Source organism: Balaenoptera acutorostrata, chromosome 3, assembly GCF_949987535.1.
Source record: "Balaenoptera acutorostrata chromosome 3, mBalAcu1.1, whole genome shotgun sequence".
In the NCBI taxonomy this organism is placed as follows: Eukaryota; Metazoa; Chordata; class Mammalia; order Artiodactyla; family Balaenopteridae; genus Balaenoptera; species Balaenoptera acutorostrata.
In genome coordinates this window covers 130,578,019-130,596,059 of record NC_080066.1, presented here as the reverse complement: position 1 = coordinate 130,596,059, position 18,041 = coordinate 130,578,019, and the positions used below count along the sequence as shown (strand labels likewise).

Below are 18,041 nucleotides of genomic sequence, written 5' to 3'. Positions count from 1 at the left end.
GGGCAGGTGAGCACTGCCAATCCCTGGCCCTGGAGCGGGGTGTTACACAGCAGTAAAGAAAGGGGATTTCGAGGGTCTTAGAAAGCCAGAGAACTTCCTTCCCCTCCAACCAAGGAAATCACCAAGGAGATGGATTTAGCTCTTAAGACTTAATAGCCTCCTTTGGGGGTTCTGCTTTTTTCAGAATAGAATATTGGAGCACAGCCAGACCAGTCCTCTGAGCCAGGTTTTCTACTCAGAGTCTCGGACTGTGGCTAGAAGTTGTCATTTGCTTGGTCTGAGGAATTTTGTAAATTCAAGGTGTCATCGTGTTAAAATTGGGAGAATTCGGGTTACACGGAGACTTCTGACTTCTCTAAAGAAGCAGAAGTGTTGGCAACATTAGGCTGTCATTGGTGCATGGCAACAGCAGGCGAGAGCAGGTGCTGGCCGACCCCGTTAGCTGAGGCACACCCGCTCCCCCCTACACACGTACCCGTGCATCCCCCCTCCTGCTTGGGTGCCCTGCAGGCAGGGAGGGTCCTGCCATGGACCACCGCACCCCTGTTCTCCCTGCCACTCAGAAGCAGTCTAGACACACACTTCTGGATCAAAGTCGCCCCGAGAGCCACGATGTATTCCTGCCCCTGCCCTCACACAAACATAAAAGGCGCCTCCCCATTTACTAAAGCCAAAGAATGTCAGGATTAACCCACGATTGAAACTTGTGAAAGAAGAGCTCAAGGCAGCTTTAGCCTTAGCATTCCACAGCTCCTCATTAGAACAGGGACTTTTTGTGACTCTGGGACAGCTGGAGACACATGACTGCTTTCAAAATCTCACATGAAGGGTGCCGGCCTCAAGGACGCAAGGCAGGCTTGTGGGGTTCCTGACGTGCTCCTCGGACGTGGGGCAGGCGTGTTGGGTGTTCCACACCACAGCACAATGGCGAGAAGGACCGGGCCATCAGGAGCAAGGCGGTGGACAGTCACAGTCTGGGCCAAGGTCCCGCTGGCCCCAGGCGAGGCCAATTCACTGACTCCGAAGCAGAACCAGCTAAGAAACAGGCACGGCCCCGGGGCCCTCTCGCACACGCCACGCAAGCCGCGCGCTCTGCCGGGCTGTCTGCTCCCCGGGGTACACGCCGACTCGCTCACGGGGCTTCACGGGGAGGGCCGCCGTCTCCTCTGGGCTGAGTTGTGTGGAACTGCGCAGAATATGCTTAAGGGGGCTTTGGAGTCAGAAAACACCGGAGCCCCGCGAGGCATCTTGGATAGCATCTGTTCCAGGGTTCCCAACGGTGACTGATCTTCAGAATCACCTAGAACACAAACCCCAGATTCTGAGGCTCCAGATCCCACCTCCGCAGCCTACCCCCCAAAACACACACAGTGATTCTGCGGACCAGTCAGGTTTGGGAAACCACTGGTATCGTCCAAACCCTTCACTTCTGTTTCTGAAGTACAATCCTGGGTTAAGTAACTTTTCCAAGGTCACACAGCTGGTTTGGCAGGATTGGGCTTAAAGTACGGGTCTCTTGAATATAATCCAGGGCCTTTTCTACAACACACCACCTCCTGGAGGTACCCATGAAGGGAATGCCAGACGACCCCAGAGGGTTTGGGTAAGGAAAAGGCTAAGAAGCATAGTCTTTGTGCATGTGAAGTAACCCCAGATAGTTTCCCAAATATTGGCTCCCACTGTGGTTTATGACTCAGATGCCACAGTCTCATGTCATCTGGGCAGGAGATTCTGCTTCTGGCTCTATAATTACCCCAGTTTCACTTGTCCGTTGAGAGGTCAGGGAAAGAACTGTGCATGTGTGTATAGACTTCTCTGTGCTTCAGTTTACCTCTATAGAAAATGGAGAGAATGGCGGCACCCTTACGTCTGCCTCATTGGAGCTCTGCAGACCTATTGCATGACCACACAAAGGCACCCTGTGATCCCCTAGGCAGAGAAAGAAGCCTTCCGTACCCACACAGAGCTAGTCTTAAAGTCAAGGCCACTCTTGCCACATTTTAAATAGTTCTATGTCAGAATACCACTGTGACTCCTCTAGCTACCCGGCATGCCCTCCAGGAGGGGCGCCTCGTCTTCTCCTGGTCTCTGGAGGGCTGGTGAAATATTTCCTGTGGGTGATCTTGGGAGGAGCCCCAGTTTTTTTTTTTTGTTTTTTTTTTTTTAAAGAGCATTTTCTTTTTTTTTTTAAATTTTATAGCTACTTTATTTATTTATTTATTTATTTTTGGCTGTGTTGGGTCTTCGGTTCGTGCGAGGGCTTTCTCTAGTTGCGGCAAGTGGGGGCCACTCTTCATCGCGGTGCGGGGACCGCTCTTCATCGCGGTGCGCGGGCCTTTCACTATCGCGGCCCCTCCCGTTGCGGGGCACAGGCTCCAGACGCGCAGGCTCAGTAGTTGTGGCTCACGGGCCCAGCTGCTCCGTGGCATGTGGGATCTTCCCAGACCAGGGCTCGAACCCGTGTCCCCTGCATTAGCAGGCAGATTCTCAACCACTGCGCCACCAGGGAAGCCCGGAGCCCCAGTTTTGAAGGACTAAACAAGATTAAAAAAATTAGATACTACTACTAGTAGTAAATATCTGGCATTGAGTTGTTATTAAGTGCCAGGCACTCTGCCAAACACTTCACATGCATTTAATCCTCACTACAGCCCTATAAGTGAAGTGTTATGAGTATTCCCGTTTTACAGACGTGGAAAATGAGGCTCAGAAAAGTTAACTTGCCCAAGATCACATAGCTGCTAAGTGACGGAGCCGTGATTCAAACCCACATACTCCAGTCTCTAGGGGCAAAGCTCTGATAAAGGGGCTGGATGACAGGTCACTGTCATCATGAGGTTAACCCTCCACGTGACACTGCCTTGTACTTGCTAGTGGGATGTCACGCCCTGATGCAGCTCAAGCCAAGGGCAGCTTGGGCGCTGCACCTGTGACTGTCTGCTGGGATGTTCACAGCTCCGTCAGTTCAGGGACTGCCTGACCCAGCCTGACCAAATTAGAGCAGCTAATGGGCGTGACATAATTTGACATGTACATTGTTAGCTGAACCCCTTGGGAGATGATTTTAAATAGAGACAATACCATGCTGTGAACTATTTTGGGTTACGGAGCCCTTATTCTCTAACTCTTGCAGGAAAAAAGAATTGTGTCGTGATAAACTGAAAACCCCCAAGAAGCTGTTCCAGGGTCAGGAGAGCAGCAGCCTAGCTGGATTGGCAGAAATTCTTCCTGGGAGTTTCAGGGATTTCACCCTCATTTCCTAGCACTTTATCCCCCAAACATTCCCAAAACCCTAGTTAAGAACCGCTAACTCTATCCATCCTCCTCCCAGAGACTCCCTAACCAGGAGGATTCAGAACCCCAGTCAAAATCCAGCACTGGTAAGACTGCAAAACAGGCACAGCATGAAGCCCCCATATGCACCCCCCATCCTGCTTTTCCCTCTCTCAGGCGCACAGAACCAGCAATCTACCCAGGGCCGTGCTGAGGGACCACGCAAGTCCACTCTCTCTGGGCGTCACCCAATGCCCAACTCCTAGTTACAGCCAGTCTTCCCCATCCTATTTCCCATGCCCTCATACTTGCTTCCTGACCTTCCTAAAGAGTCTGCCTCCCTGTGTGCTTGTGCCACTGATCCTCATGGCTTAATATGTGCTCATCCTCTCAGGCAAGGCCTACTGACTGTATGACACGTAACCAGCGCCCAAGAAATGTTTAGTGTTGAATTAATGAATGAAAGTAAGAATAACAGTTTCTCTGGCAATCCCATGCCTTACTCCCAACCATTAAGTCCAATACTGGCTTTCAGGCTAATAAAAATGAATTTGGGAGCAAAAGACCTTTGCCTTTTAAAAAACTGAAGCCCTTGAAATAACACTACTTGAGAAGGATGACCAGGAGAGATATAGAGCACATGGTGGCCTTCCCATATGCATTTCTTTTTTCCCCTTCCTAGCAAGGCCCCATACTTCCCAGCCATGCATTTGGGAGGGATTAACCTAATTGCAGTTCTCTGGGCGGACCTCGGTCTGTTCAAGCCATCCAGTCGGTTCCATTGTCCTAGCTACCCTAGCCACAGTGATTGGCTTGGGGATGGCCACCTGGTCCAGATATAAGGAGATTTTGCTTTTGTGATCATTAGGTGGGACAGTCTAAGAATAAAACCATGGGAGACTAAGAAGAAATGGAAAGACACTGGGTCTTCATTGGCTTGTCCAGCTACTACATCTGGCCTTACCTAAGCCCACCCAACCTCTGGTCTTCTCAATTACATAAGCAAACAAAGCCTCTTTTTGTTTAAGCCAAATGAATACATAATACAATAATATATAACCCCTTGATTCCTTTTATGATTGAGCTCAGAGTCTATTTTGTCAAGTTATATCACCTTTATTTTACAGCTAATTTAACTTAAAAAAATAAACATACCAAAAAACAAACAAATAAAATCCCTAATTCTTCACTTTCTGCTCAAAGCCTTCCAAAGATTCCCTAGGCTTGTGATGTCCCAAGTGAAGGAGGAAATAACAGTGGTTTCAATCAGATAGAAGCTTATTTCTCTCTCATACAAAATAAGGCTGGATTCTGGCTGGTATGGGAGCTACAGTGTCATCAAAGTTCCAGGTTTCCTCTATCTTTTTGTTCTGCCATACTTAGCATATGGCTTCCATCTTGAATTCACTTCATGGTCCAATGTGGCAGCTAGAGCTCCAGCCATCACATTGATCGTCCTGTTCCAGGAAGGAGAAGGGAAAAAAAAAAAGATTACGTCAGTAGTCTAGCCCCTCTTAAGGCGTCTTCACAGAAGATCAACCCAACAACTTCTGCTTGTATCTCAATGGCCAACCCAGCTGCAAATGTGGCTGACAAATGTAACCTTTCAGCTGGGCACATTGTCATCCAGTTTAAAATCTTGGTTGTGTTATGAAGGGAAAAGGGGAGAGTAGATACTGGGTAGGCAACTAGCAGTTTCTGCCCCACCCCACTTAACAACCAAGCCTGGCTTCGGTGTTCAGTTCTTTTTTTTTGAATTTTATTTTATTTTATTTTTAATACAGCGGGTTCTTATTAGTTATCTGTTTTATACATATTAGTGTATATATGTCAATCCCAATCTCCCAGTTCATCCCACCACCACCACCTCCGGTGTTCAGTTCTGTCGGTCGGTACCTGCTCCTCCAAAGAAACCCCCTGGTTCAAGCTGCAATTACTCTCTCTGCAGACCCTTAACATCCCAAGTTGGTCCCCCCTCCACCCTGCCCTCCACCTGCCAAGGATCTTCTGACCAGCATCTTCTGATTTATCCAGTTGAGAAGCATTTTTTGAGCCAATAAATAAATAAATGAGAACACTTTAGTCTTTCATTAGAATCTTGGCTTCAGTTTAACTCATAGCACACTTGACCTTCTTCTCTGTCATGCTCTATCTAGTCAGACCCCATTCGTACTTGCCCTTCTTCATTCACCAGTCTCCCTTGAACTATGTTCTTTCCAACACAGGTCTGCTCTTCAATATCAGTTTCTAACTTCTTTCTGACATTAACGTTCTCAGTCCCATGGGTAGGAGCCTAGGGCAGCAAGGACTATGGTCAAAAATAGCAGCTGAGTGGGGGCTGGTTTGCAAATCTTCATGGATGACAGGGTGCGATTTTGTCTGGGGACAGGTGACTGAGGCCAGGGCAATGACTTCTTTTTCAGTTCTCCCAAGGCCTTCTGACTCGTTCTAGTACATTTCACATCCCACGGACAGCATTGCAGGCCTCAGTTAGCAACGAACAGCACACACAAGGCAAATCAAACAATAATAATGAAGTGAATTATTGCCTTGCTAGAGGCAACACATCTGCTCCTCCGTACATCACCTGCACAAAAGCAGAGAAAAATAAGAAAAAATAAATCAATGTCTGATAATGCTAAAAAAATGTGTTAACTTGAGTCCTCATATAAAATTAAATTTTCCCATTTTGATTTTAATTATAAACTGAAAGCTATTGTAACTCAAAAATGTACATTCTCTTATGTCTTTTCAAATAGCAACATCATTAGGCAGATGTGAACAATTATCCCCAATTGGATTTTTTTAAGTTAAATTCTACAGAGGAACAGATAGGTTACGCTTTAAATCCTTGGTTTAAAACTAAACCTATGAGACACAATATTATAGGTTTAGCCAAGAGGGCTTGACTTTGGATTTAGAAAGTTTAATTGATCCAGTCATCCCTTTTATTAAAGCTATCCATATATTTTTAAACAAAAGAATTGTAGTAATGCATATTTTAGGGCCAGAAGCATTCATCATCTTGACGACCAAGTGATAAACGGTGAAAAGATTTGAGATCTAAGACACTCTGTTACTATATTGAAAGGTCAGGTAAAGAAATTCCAAGGGAAGGTGTTGGCATATGTCCCCTCTGCTTTTTAATTTCCAATGACAGCCAGTGACATCACCATTCCAAACATTTCCCATTTGGATTAAACAGAACTTGATTCTCCAGGGAAAACTGGCAGCATAAACTAAAAAGAAATGCATCTTGCTGAAAAGCCAGTCTGTACTCAGGTGTCATACCACCATCAGCGTGACAGGATCTCCACGGAAAAGCAATGCTGGGAGTGACTTCACTCCCCTAGATGCGCGGTCACCAGTACCCAAGGATGTCAGGGGAACTGGTTGGATCTCAGAGGACGTGTCTTTTTGGTGCAGGAGAGGACATACTGAGGAAGGCAGATGCTGAAATGGATAGGGCTTATCTCAGAAAGGTCATTTGAAGGAAAATTTACCAAGGAATGACATTCTCCTCTATCTTGGAGTAGAAGACCAGCCAGATACCGGCAGCCCTACAGCCTGGGCTTCTTTCCAGGGCTGCAGCTCCCCTACAGGCGGTTGAGCAATGTCACCCTGGCAGCACAGAAACCCCGGACAGGCCTCTGAGACTGGGGAGTCTGACCAATAGGTCACTGATGAGAAACTGCACTGTCCTTGGAGACATTGCCTTGCCTAGACTTTAAGAGCCTCCCTTGTTTTTTCCCCTCCAGTATACCACAGCCAGATTTCCTCTCCCCTTCCTGCTGTAGTATTTTGCTCCGAGGACCTTGAGCCACAAAGCTGGGGGGGGGGGGGGCGGGTGTGCATATCATTTTACACAAGAGGCATAGGTCCTGTACAACTAGCTGTGTGACGTTGGGCAAGTCACTTAACTTCTCTGTGCTTCAGTTGCCACAACAGTAAAGTGGGGATTATGATTGTGTTCACCTGAAATGGCTGTTAACCAGCATTCAGCGAAATCCTACTGGAAAGTGCTGAGGAACAGTGCCTGGCTCATAGAGCTCCACAAAGGCTGGCTGTCACTGCAACTGACAGGGGAGAAGTTTCTCCCTGGATTTCCACTCCAACACACGTTTGCCTCTCCCAACATGGGACAAAGATGATAAGAGAGTGAAATGTCTCACGTGGTCTAGGAATCCTTTCATTCCGTCAGTGGTTCCTGAGATATCAAAAGATATCTATGTGTGTGTATGTAGATTCTTTTTTTTTTTTTTTTTTTTTTGCAACAACTCATTTTTATTTCTTATTTTCCTCTGGGGGTGCAGCGTTTGGGCCCTTACTGCATCAGGCTGGCGAGCAGGGCACTACCTGGTCCTCTTCTCTGCAAAGGGAGTGACAGGGAGCTGTCACAAGCCCACCACGAGGGACACAAGGGCAAACCCAGCAGATCCCAGGAGGACTCTGGATGACAGGGAGAGTCCAGCTGATCCCACGGACTGGAGAGTGGCCACGAGGCTGCCGGCGGCAACTCCGCCCCCATTGGCGATGGCGGCCGATGACATCATCTTGGCCGCTAAGGAGGAGGCGGCGATTCCTGCCCCGGTGAAGCCCATGGCGCCCAGCACCGTGGGCACAGCCACCACGGCCAGGGCTCCTCCCACCACAGCTGCAGCAGCCTTGGCTGTGGGTCTTGAGCTTGTCTTATGTAGATTCTTTTAATTTCCTAAAGACTATGCTGATTTGGTTACTTTTTTATCTAATGGTGAAAGGCTATGTATTCAACCGTTAGTGCAGGCTTCAGGAACATGTGGATAAAATGTAACCAGCGTTATCTTGGTTCAAATTCCTTTTTTGTGACCAACTGTTGTCTCAATGAACCTTCGCAGGGTTTTTGTTGGTTTTTTTCTTAGTTACAGCAGAGAATAAAATAAACACATCCAGACCTTCTCACACAGATGTAGGCTGACGCCAAATTAGGTCTGTGGAGGCCTCATTTTGGCTCCCCTGGTCACCATGCCGAACAGATTTCATGCACGTTGAAGACAGTCCATTAGTTCTTGGCAAGGAGAATGAAGTTTTCAAAGCTGCTTTCTCTAACAAGCTCCACTCCCCACCCCCGCTTCTCATACACAAAACCCTGCTGAAGGGGAGGGGCTCTCCCCCGTTTGTGGAGAAGAGAGGTCAACCCCATCTGAGATCACCCCGCCAGAGCCTTGACAGTCATCATCTGCAGGACGGCCCTGGACGGTTCTCCATCATTAGATTCCCAGGGTACCACCCAGAGTAAAAGCTCTCCTTCCCGCTCAGGAAAGAAGCATTTTTATTTCACAATCATACAATGAGAGATTTGAAAAGTAGTTTGCAAACTTCTCTGCCTCTAGGAAAGGCGTGTCCATTCACGACCGAAATTTTCTCTCAGTGCATTAGGCGTTGCATTGACTGAGCTTCTGAGCTCTCACAGTGCAGCCGAAAAGGAAACAAAGAAGTTTTGCCTTTATTTGTTACAATGGAAATGTAAGCCATGATGATATGGGTTGAGCTAGGGTTCTCAATGGAGTCTTTAGACTGGTTCCTGGGAGGAAAAGCCAGTAGGTTTCTGTTATAGTACCAACTGCCACTGGGCGTGGGTTCCTTGACCTAAATGTGCTGTGAGCAAGGCTTCCCTTCCCATAAGGGAGTGAGCACTGTAGTGAAAGGTGCTGAGCTGCTGAGGATCAATATTCACCAGCAACCAGCATTGCGGAGCATGGTTACCGTGGTAACACTGTCAGCCCCAAATGACTGTCATGAGGTGAAAAACTTCTCTTAAAATAAATGAAACCAGAAAAGGTATATTTATCAACCTCTTACCAAACACCTATCTGTGTGCAAAGTAGAACCTGTTCCTTAAGCTACAGATACTAGAAGATTCGGAGAAATTTCATGACATAAACATTTTCTTAAAAGAATTGTTATTCTCACCCCCTAAAAATGGTCGATAAAAATAACGAATACAGATTTTTTGTTTAAACAGGGAGAGTTCTAAGGAGTGATTGGCCTATACACTTAGATATTATGCAGTTATGACATTAAAATTCTGCACTAAACTACCAATAGTTTGTTTGAAATTTGCAGAATGGTACTTGACTGGGAGTTTTCTTCTAAGTTGTACAAATTATTTCCGGCAGGACCAATAAATGAAGTGTCATAAAATGTGTTATACAATGGGAAAAAGATATTGGTCACACAGCTAAGAACACGCGGGCACGGTTTTTGCCCTGCTCTTGCGAAGCTTCATCTGCGCTTGCCTTTCCTTATGAACAGAACCACCATTTTATTTAGAGCAGCAGTGTGTCCAGCCAGAAGACCCAGTTTCACAGCCTCCCTAGCAGTCAGAGGTGGCCAGGTGATACAGTTCTGAGCAGTAACGATAGGCAGAAGTCCCTGGGGCGGATATTGTTGGGAGACAGTTCTCTGTGGTCTCTCTCATTTCTGTATACCTTGCAAGCAGAGGCACTTACTGATAGCAACAGAGTATCTTCCCAAGGATGCTTGCATAGCATACAGCCTTGGAAGATAGAGATGCCGTCTCTCCAGAGCGAAGGGGAGGCTTGCTTAGAACCTTGGAAGACAGGGATGGTGTTTCACTCCAGAGCAAAGGGCAGGCCTGCCTACTGCCAATTGTGTAAGATTTGGGGTCCCTGGGTTCAAGGTTCCTCTCCCTTGAGGCAACCCACTGAGTGCACCGGCATTCCTGTGGGCCTATCTGTGTCACCCCTATGGGACTTGAGGGTGAGGAGAACTACCGCAAATCGTGCTGCTTGCTGTGTACTGAGTAATAGTGCTGGCTGCCTCTGACCTAGGAGTCTCGTGACTTCTGCCAGCAACCATGAAACCATGGCAGGCTAACTTCTTAGCTTGCAAACAGGACGAAACCTCAGGCCCTTCATTTTTCTTGGTTGGATAAAAAAGAAAAGTAGGAGAAAACTCTTGCCCTGTGGCCCTTCTCCTTTCTTCCTGCCCTGAGGTACAGCAACCATTTGGGGACCACGTGGTGACAGCATGAGGACACAGGTCTGCATGCTAAGGATGGCAGGGCAGAAGGATGATGAACCTGGGTCCTGATAGAGAATTACTGTGCCAGCCCTGGATTGCATAACTTCAGGTTTGTTATATGAGATGAATGAGCCTCTACTTATTGAAGTCAATGTTGTTTTTCTCCAAGCAAATGCATCCCTAGAGTTTGTATCAAACATAGTAATTACATAATAGTAATTGTGTCAGACATATGCAACTTAGGGCATGTATGTTGCTACCTTCCTTACTTCTTGATCTGGATTCTACCTTTCTGTATATTAAAATTATTACATGTATCTTTTATAAGCTAACTCAAATCCTTTTGGGAAAATCAGGTAAAAGTCAATTCAGTAAGTACAACTTAGTCCTGGGCCACATTTATCCCTGAACTATGAGTTATCCCTTAAGTTATTTGTCAAGAAGGCAGTAAAAACAATAGGACTATCTCTTTCTGGAAATATCTACCACATGCCATGAGGTCTGTTTAGTCACCAGTATGTATCCAGCACCCAGCAAAATGGCTGGCTCATAGCAGGCCCTCAAATTCGTATTAACCAAGTATTCATGAAAGGTCTCTCTTTATCAGATGTGTTGGTTATGCTCCCCCAAAATCAAGATTTAACACAGAGTATTTCAATACATTAGGTCTGTCGTTTGACTATACTAAGCGTTTTAAGAAAAGACCACAGGTCAACTTCAAAGAAACAGCTTCTTATCTTTGTTCCTTATGACTATAAAATGCTGCATAACTTAACAATGGAATCCAGAGAATCTGTTCAACCTTGAAAACTGGTGCAATAGGATACCAGAAGTAATAACAATCATCATCAGAGATTAACACATCTTTGAATATCATGTACACAAATTATTTTTAGAACATTAGACAAAATTTGAAACTTGTGTCAGGGGACTTCCCTGGTGGTGCAGTGGTTAAGAATCCGCCTGCCAATGCAGGGGACATGGGTTCGAGCCCTGGTCCGGGAAGATTCCCCCATGCCGCGGAGCAACTAAGCCCCTGCGCCACAACTACTGAGCCTGCGCTCTAGAGCCCGCGAGCCACAACTACTGAGCCTGCGTGCCTAGAGCCCATGCTCTGCAACAAGAGAAGCCACCGCTATGAGAAGCCTGCACACCGCAACGAAGAGTAGCCTCCGCTCGCTGCAACTAAAGAAAGTCCATGCGCAGCAACGAAGACCCAATGCAGCCAAAAATAAATAAAATTTTAAAACAACTTACCAGAAAAAAAGAAAGAAACTTGTGTCAGGAAGAAAAATCAAGCAGTGCATAAGATGAGACTATAGGAGGGCAATTTAGAACTTTACACCAAAAATAGAATAAACCAAAAGATACTGTGCACGATAAGATGAGTTACAAATATCCTAAGTATTATTTTCAGTATATGTTATGATTCTTAGTTTCGGTTCCAAACCTAAATTATATGAAATTACATATAATATGTGTCCTCGGTATGATTTCTGTTTAAATATCTCTCCAAACCAAATGAAGTACCATTTCACACCCATTAGGATGGCTATTATTTTTGAAAAAAACGGAAAACAGCAAGTGCTGGCAGGATGTGGAAAAAATGGAACCCCTGTGTGTGCTGGTGCGACTGTAAAATGGTGAGGCTGCTATGGAGAACAGTTTGTGGTTCCTCAGAAATTAAACACAGAATTACCATATGATTCAGCAATTCCATTCCTAAAGAACTGGAAATAGGGGCTGAACCAGATATTGCACACGAGTGCTCATAGCAGCATTATTTACAATGGCCAAAGGTGGAACAACCCAACTGTCCCCCAGCCTATGAAGGGATAAACAAAATGTAGTAAATGTATACAATGAAATGTTATTCAGCCATAAAGATGAAGAAAATTCTGATACATGCTACAACATGGGAGAATCTTGAATATATTATGCTAAGTGAAAAAGGACAAGTACTGTATTATTTTTGTCCCAAACGACAAATATTGTATTATTCCCTTTATATGAGGTCCCTGGAATAGGCAAATTTATAGAGACGGAAAGTAAAATGATGGTTACCAAGGACTGGGGAAGTGGGGATGGGAAGTTGTTGCTTATTGGGTACAGAGTTTCTGTTCGGGTTGATGAAAAAGTTCTGGAAATAGTGGTGACGGCGGCACAACATTGTGAAGGTACTTAATGCCACTGAATCGTACACTTAAACACAGTTAAAATGGTAATTTTTATGTTGTGTGTATTTTACCACAAGGAAAAGAAAAATCTATGAAACAAATTAAACCAAAAAGATGGGTTTTGTTTGTTTGTTTTAGGAAGAGCAAATAGAACAGATTTTTTTTAAAAACACTATTTTTATTTATTTATTTTATTCATTTATGGCTGTGTTGGGTCTTCGTTTCTGTGCGAGGGCTTTCTCTAGTTGTGGCAAGTGGGGGCCACTCTTCATCGCGGTGCGCGGGCCTCTCACTGTCGCGGCCTCTCCTGTTGCAGGGTACAGGCTCCAGACACGTAGGCTCAGCAATTGTGGCTCACGGGCCTAGTTGCCCCGCGGCATGTGGGATCTTCCCAGACCAGGGCTCGAACCCGTGTCCCCTGCCTTGGCAGGCAGATTCTCAACCACTGCACCACCAGGGAAGCCCCCAGAACAGATTTTTAAATTCCGTGTGAGTTTCGTTTTGTCTGTCTTTGCTTTCTTTACGCCCTGCCTGCCTGTGCTAGGAAGCAGAGTGACGAAGATGCCCCCAAGACATTGCCATGGCCTCTCAGGCTGTGGGTTTGAGTGGTCACGTGCCTCAGAAGGTCTTATGTCGTTTGGAACGCTATCTAGTTTGGCAATTTTACTTCAGTGCTTCAACGCTCAGGAGTGCATATCATTGCAGCTCCCCTCCACTGACCCCTCAGGTGTATGTTGGGCCAGAATTTGTTTGTGAAAATATTATTTTAGGATTCCTTCCATTCCTATCATCTGCTTATTTTCCTTCCTGCATATTTCATAATGTAGCATAGAGATTTCTGATTCAGCAGTTAAAACAGTCTGTGCATTAGTTATCACTTCCTTGTGACCCACTTTATACACAATTACTCATTCTGGAATTGAAAGTCCAGATTAAAAAAAAAAAAAATTCCTGGGACTAAAGTACATAGCTGTGGGAATAAAAAGGAGGGGGAAAGATATTGACTGAATATCTACCAGTAGCATTCAAAGCACCCCAAAGCGGGCTTCCCAACTCAGCCCGGAGATTTCCTGTCCCACTTACTCTCCTGCAAAAGCTCTCAAATTACACCCTCTTCAGTTATTCCACACCCACAGTCCCACTTTTTCTACCTCCCCTACTTTCATTTCCTTCCGAAAAAATACATCTCTATGCCAAATCCACCAAACCTTGGTACACAATTAAAATTCAATACATAAGAGCTAATGTTATTCTTATCGTTCTAGTTTTTTCTTTAGGATAAATTCCTAGAAGTGGGATTACTGGAACAGGAGTGTACGTGTTACTAAATGGGACATATAGAAACAATGTGTACAACTTTCCAGTTTTATAAAAGTGTCTAAATTTGACTGCTAGAGATAAGAATGTTTATTCATATCTGTAACACTAGGTGCTTGGGAGGATATATACCAAGATATTAGCAGTGGTCGTCTCTGGGTATTCTCTGTGTTCTTGCTGCATTGATAAATGGCAGCCACTCTCTTCCTTCTCCTTGTCGTCGTCTTCTTCTCTCTCCTTCCCATCACACACACACACACACACACACACACAAACACACGCACACAGAGCAGCAGCAGCAGAAGAAGAAGCTTGTTTTAATGCCTGGAAGTTAACACTTTTTCTCCCAGGAGACTCCTATTAAAATGCAAATATATTACCTGGGAAAAGCACCAGCAGCACACCCTTCCCCCAGGTGACTGATCCTGGCCCGGAAGGAGGACAGAAGGAAGGACTGGGGCAGGGCTACCATCCCCCAAGGACAAGCCCACAATAAGAGTGATAGCAGTGGGGGTCCCAAGAGCTAGAAGGCACAGCAAAAAAGATCAGATGCTCAAGGAAAGGAAACCAAAAACCAAAGCCACGAGCAGGTTTCTAGAGGAGTGCTTGAGAGGGAATGGCTGCCTGCTCTCTGAGATGCCGGATGTTCAGTCTGGGGGCAGAGGAATGAACCAATGGACCTTTTGATACCTCCTGCACAGTTCTATGAAAAGCCAATTACTGGGTGAAAAGAAAGATCATGAGACTAGAGATTGCTTACTTGCACACACCTGTGCTTCTTGGCATATATTTTAGAGCAGAAGGTTATCGTTTATACAAGTGAGTTCCAAAGGGCTGGTAAGTAAATCACTCCGAAAGCAATTCTGAGATCTCCGAGTAGATTGATGCTACGAGAGTTGGCATGAAACTGACTCATTAAAATGTTTTCTGTATGAAAACTTTCCTTTTTTGATTATCTTATTTCATAGCTGTATTACTTTTGACCATAGGGTTGCTTTTTTTTTTTTTTTTTTTTTAATGAGAGCCTCTGGGAACTACAGTTTTGTCTTTTTTTTTTTACTTTTTATTTATTATTTATGGTTGTGTTGGGTCTTCGTTTCTGTGCGAGGGCTTTCTCTAGTTGTGGCGAGCAGGGGCCACTCTTCATCGCAGTGTGCGGGCCTCTCACTATCGCGGCCTCTCTTGTTGCGGAGCACAGGCTCCAGACGCGCAGGCTCAGTAATTGTGGCTCACGGGCCTAGTTGCTCCGCGGCATGTGGGATCTTCCCAGACCAGGGCTCGAACCCGTGTCCCCTGCATTGGCAGGCAGATTCTCAACCACTGCGCCACCAGGGAAGCCCGGGTTGCTTTTAGAAAAGCAAAACCCTCTACATTCCCTCCAATATACTTTCATACCACAATTGAAATCTATGTTTTTGGAGAAATGCTTTGCGAGACTGATATTTCTGAAATGCAACTTTGTTTTTTTGACTTTTCCAAAATTCTCTTAATTCCAATTTAAGACAGAAACACTTCTTTTCCTACAGCTCAGAGCCACCCCTGCCCCAATCAGAGTCTAAACTTCAAATCAAATTGTAAGAAACAGAGATTTCCAGTTCTAAAAGACAGGGGCTGGGTAGAAAAGAGGATGCTTAGGTTGTCAATGGGGACAAACAAAGGCTGACACTGTCTTGCGTTTATCATAACAGAAACTAAAGCGAGATGGGAGACTGAAGGGAAGGGACCGACTAGTCGTAGCCCGTCTTAAATACTCTTCCTCCACCAGGCCCCTACTTCCGAGGAGGCTCCGGGATCGGCTCTTTCTGGGCTCTGTCCTTGAAGGAGACGGGTCCAGGGGGTGGCTGGGCCTTCTACTGCCTGGGTGAGAATCTCAATCCAGATCTGGTTGTCGAAGGAGCCTTTCTCTCTGGCCCTTTTAATAATTCTGGAGGGAAAGGAAAGCGATCCCCCAGGCAGGCAAACGTGAACAGCAAGTAGAGAATGGGATGCGCTGGGGAAGGAAGGGTGGGGCCGTCCAGGGGGAGGCCAAAGAGGGGGACCTGCCAGAGCATCTGGTGGGGGTGGGGTGGTTCTTTCTGCTTACCAGAGGGGATGGTGAGGGCGTGTCTGCGGAGCTGGGAACCGCTGGAGCTTCCCTTTCTCTGGCTGTGTGGCTGCTTCGCTCATCTGTCCTGGATCCTCTTTGCTACTCTCCTACTAGCCCCCCATCAGGGTATCTCACCTACCTCTCCAGCTCCAATCTGCCTTAGTGCTGGGGTTTCCCAGATCTCTCCCCTGGGGCCCAGACTCATGCGTCCACCCTCCACCAGGACATCCCACAGGCATCTCAAACCCGACCTGTCCTGAGCGAACTCTTCACCTTTCCATCTAAAGATGCCCTCCACCTGGATCCTCTTATCTCAGCCGGTGGGGGTGGGGTCTCTGCTCGCTCACACCAGAAACCTTGCCCACCCAGCCACCCTCCCCCCATCTTGTCAATTACCAAGTCCTCATTGCCAGCTTGACTCCTAAGCCACCCTAACTACCACCTGAGGCTACAGGCCACCTTCCACCTTCCAGGGGATGGGAGCGGCAGCCTCCTCCTTGGCCTCCCTGTCTCAACTCTTGTCCTCCTCAAATCCGGCCCAGATGATTTTTCAAACAAGCAAATCTGATTCCATTTCAAGCCTCTTTCTACGTTCCCCACTCCCATGCAATATGTTCACAACCTAAACTTGGCATTGGCGGCTCACAATTCTGTTCAGAATGGCAGCTTTTTTAAAAGTTACATTACGAACTATTTAAAACCCACAAAGAGGCATAAAGAATAGAACAACACCCATATCCATCCCCTAACTTTAGAGATACAGCCTTATCTCTAAAACAGCCGAAGCTCCCCACGGACCCCTCCTCTCCCTCCTTTCCCGCAGAGGTAACTGCCATTATTCCTATGATGTCTTTGTAATTTTCCTTAACGTGGCTTCTTTATTTCATTATAACTTGTCATTCTTCCTTATGAGCCTCTCTTGCTGGTTAGATTTCAGTGAAGTCCAGAAAATGCTATGAAGAGACTGTTTAAAAAGTTGTCCCTTCGGGCACATTCTCAGGCTCTCAGGTCATCTCTCCTTCTCCTTGCTGCTCTCCAGTGCGATGCCTGAGTAATTCACTGGGTGGGAGGGGTGTTGTCTTTTGTGACCCTATGGGTGGGGATTGGGAGGGTAGAAGGCAACGTGCTCAAATCCATACCACGTCCTCCAGATCCTCACTGATTCCCGCTGTGGGGTGGCTGGACGCAGCCTGTTCAGCTTCCCCTGCAACTCTGACTCCAGGGGTGCTACGCCATCCTCCCCTCCAGCCCATGGCCTGAGAGGTCCAGGCTTTGCTGTGGGCTCCCCCTGCCCTTCACCACTGCAGACCCCAGAGTAGGCTCTCTGATTCTCAACTCGACCATCTCGCATAAGATATGGGAACTGAAGGGGGTTTAAAGAAGCCAAGCTCCATCCCTTCCTCTGCCTAATCACACTACTCTGTCTGTTTCACTCTGATAAGTTGGGGCAGTTTGAGAGGTGTTTTCCTTTCTGATCCCAAATATGAAGCAGGGCAAACCCCCCAGGTCTGGTGTTCACATCAACCTCCCTGAGAAGCAGACAAGGTTGTTCCACATCTGTACCCTTCTAACCTCTGTGGTAGGTAGTCTCCGAAGAGGACCACTATTAATTCATCTCTCCCTGTATGTGCAAACTGCTCCTCCCATCAAGAAGTACAAGCTATTTCCTCTCCCTGACTCAGGGCTGGTCTTGTGACTTGCTTTGATCAACAGAGTGCAGTGGAAGTAATGTTCTGGTACTTCTGAACCCAGACCCTAAACGCGCTGGAAGCTTCCTCTTCCTCGCAATTGGAAGCCATCTGCCACGTACCCTGAGATCACCATGCTGTGAGGAAGACCTGGCTAGCCACATGAAGAGGCCAGGGAGGGAGAGAGGGAGAGAGGGAGAGAGAGAGAGAGGCCCAGCCAGCCCTAGCTCTTCCATTTACTCCAGCCAGGCACCAAACTTGGAAGTTGAGAAGTTTTCTTGGATAGTCCAACCCCAACAGATACTCCATGAACAGAAGAACCACACAGCTGAACTCAGCTCAGACTGAAGAATTATGAGAAATGATAAAATGTAGTTTTAAGCCACTAAGTTTTGGGGGTGGCTTATTATGCAGCAATAGCAAAATGAAACACCCCTCCAGCTGCATTTCTCACCACTGCCTGCCTCATACTTTGAA

General features: G+C 46.4%; 1 protein-coding gene across 1 annotated transcript; it reads right to left on the bottom strand.

Annotated features, from left to right (window-relative positions):
• Positions 1–7,542: 7,542 nt before the first annotated feature.
• LOC130707569 (interferon alpha-inducible protein 27, mitochondrial-like) lies at positions 7,543–17,700 on the bottom strand. Its single transcript, XM_057542697.1, has 3 exons — positions 17,687–17,700; positions 15,564–15,714; positions 7,543–7,961 (listed from the first exon to the last, which is right to left on the bottom strand). The coding sequence occupies exons 1-3, from the start codon at positions 17,698–17,700 to the stop codon at positions 7,668–7,670; spliced, it is 459 nt and encodes a 152-aa protein (XP_057398680.1). The 3' UTR covers positions 7,543–7,667.
• Between the last annotated feature and the right edge of the window lie 341 nt (positions 17,701–18,041).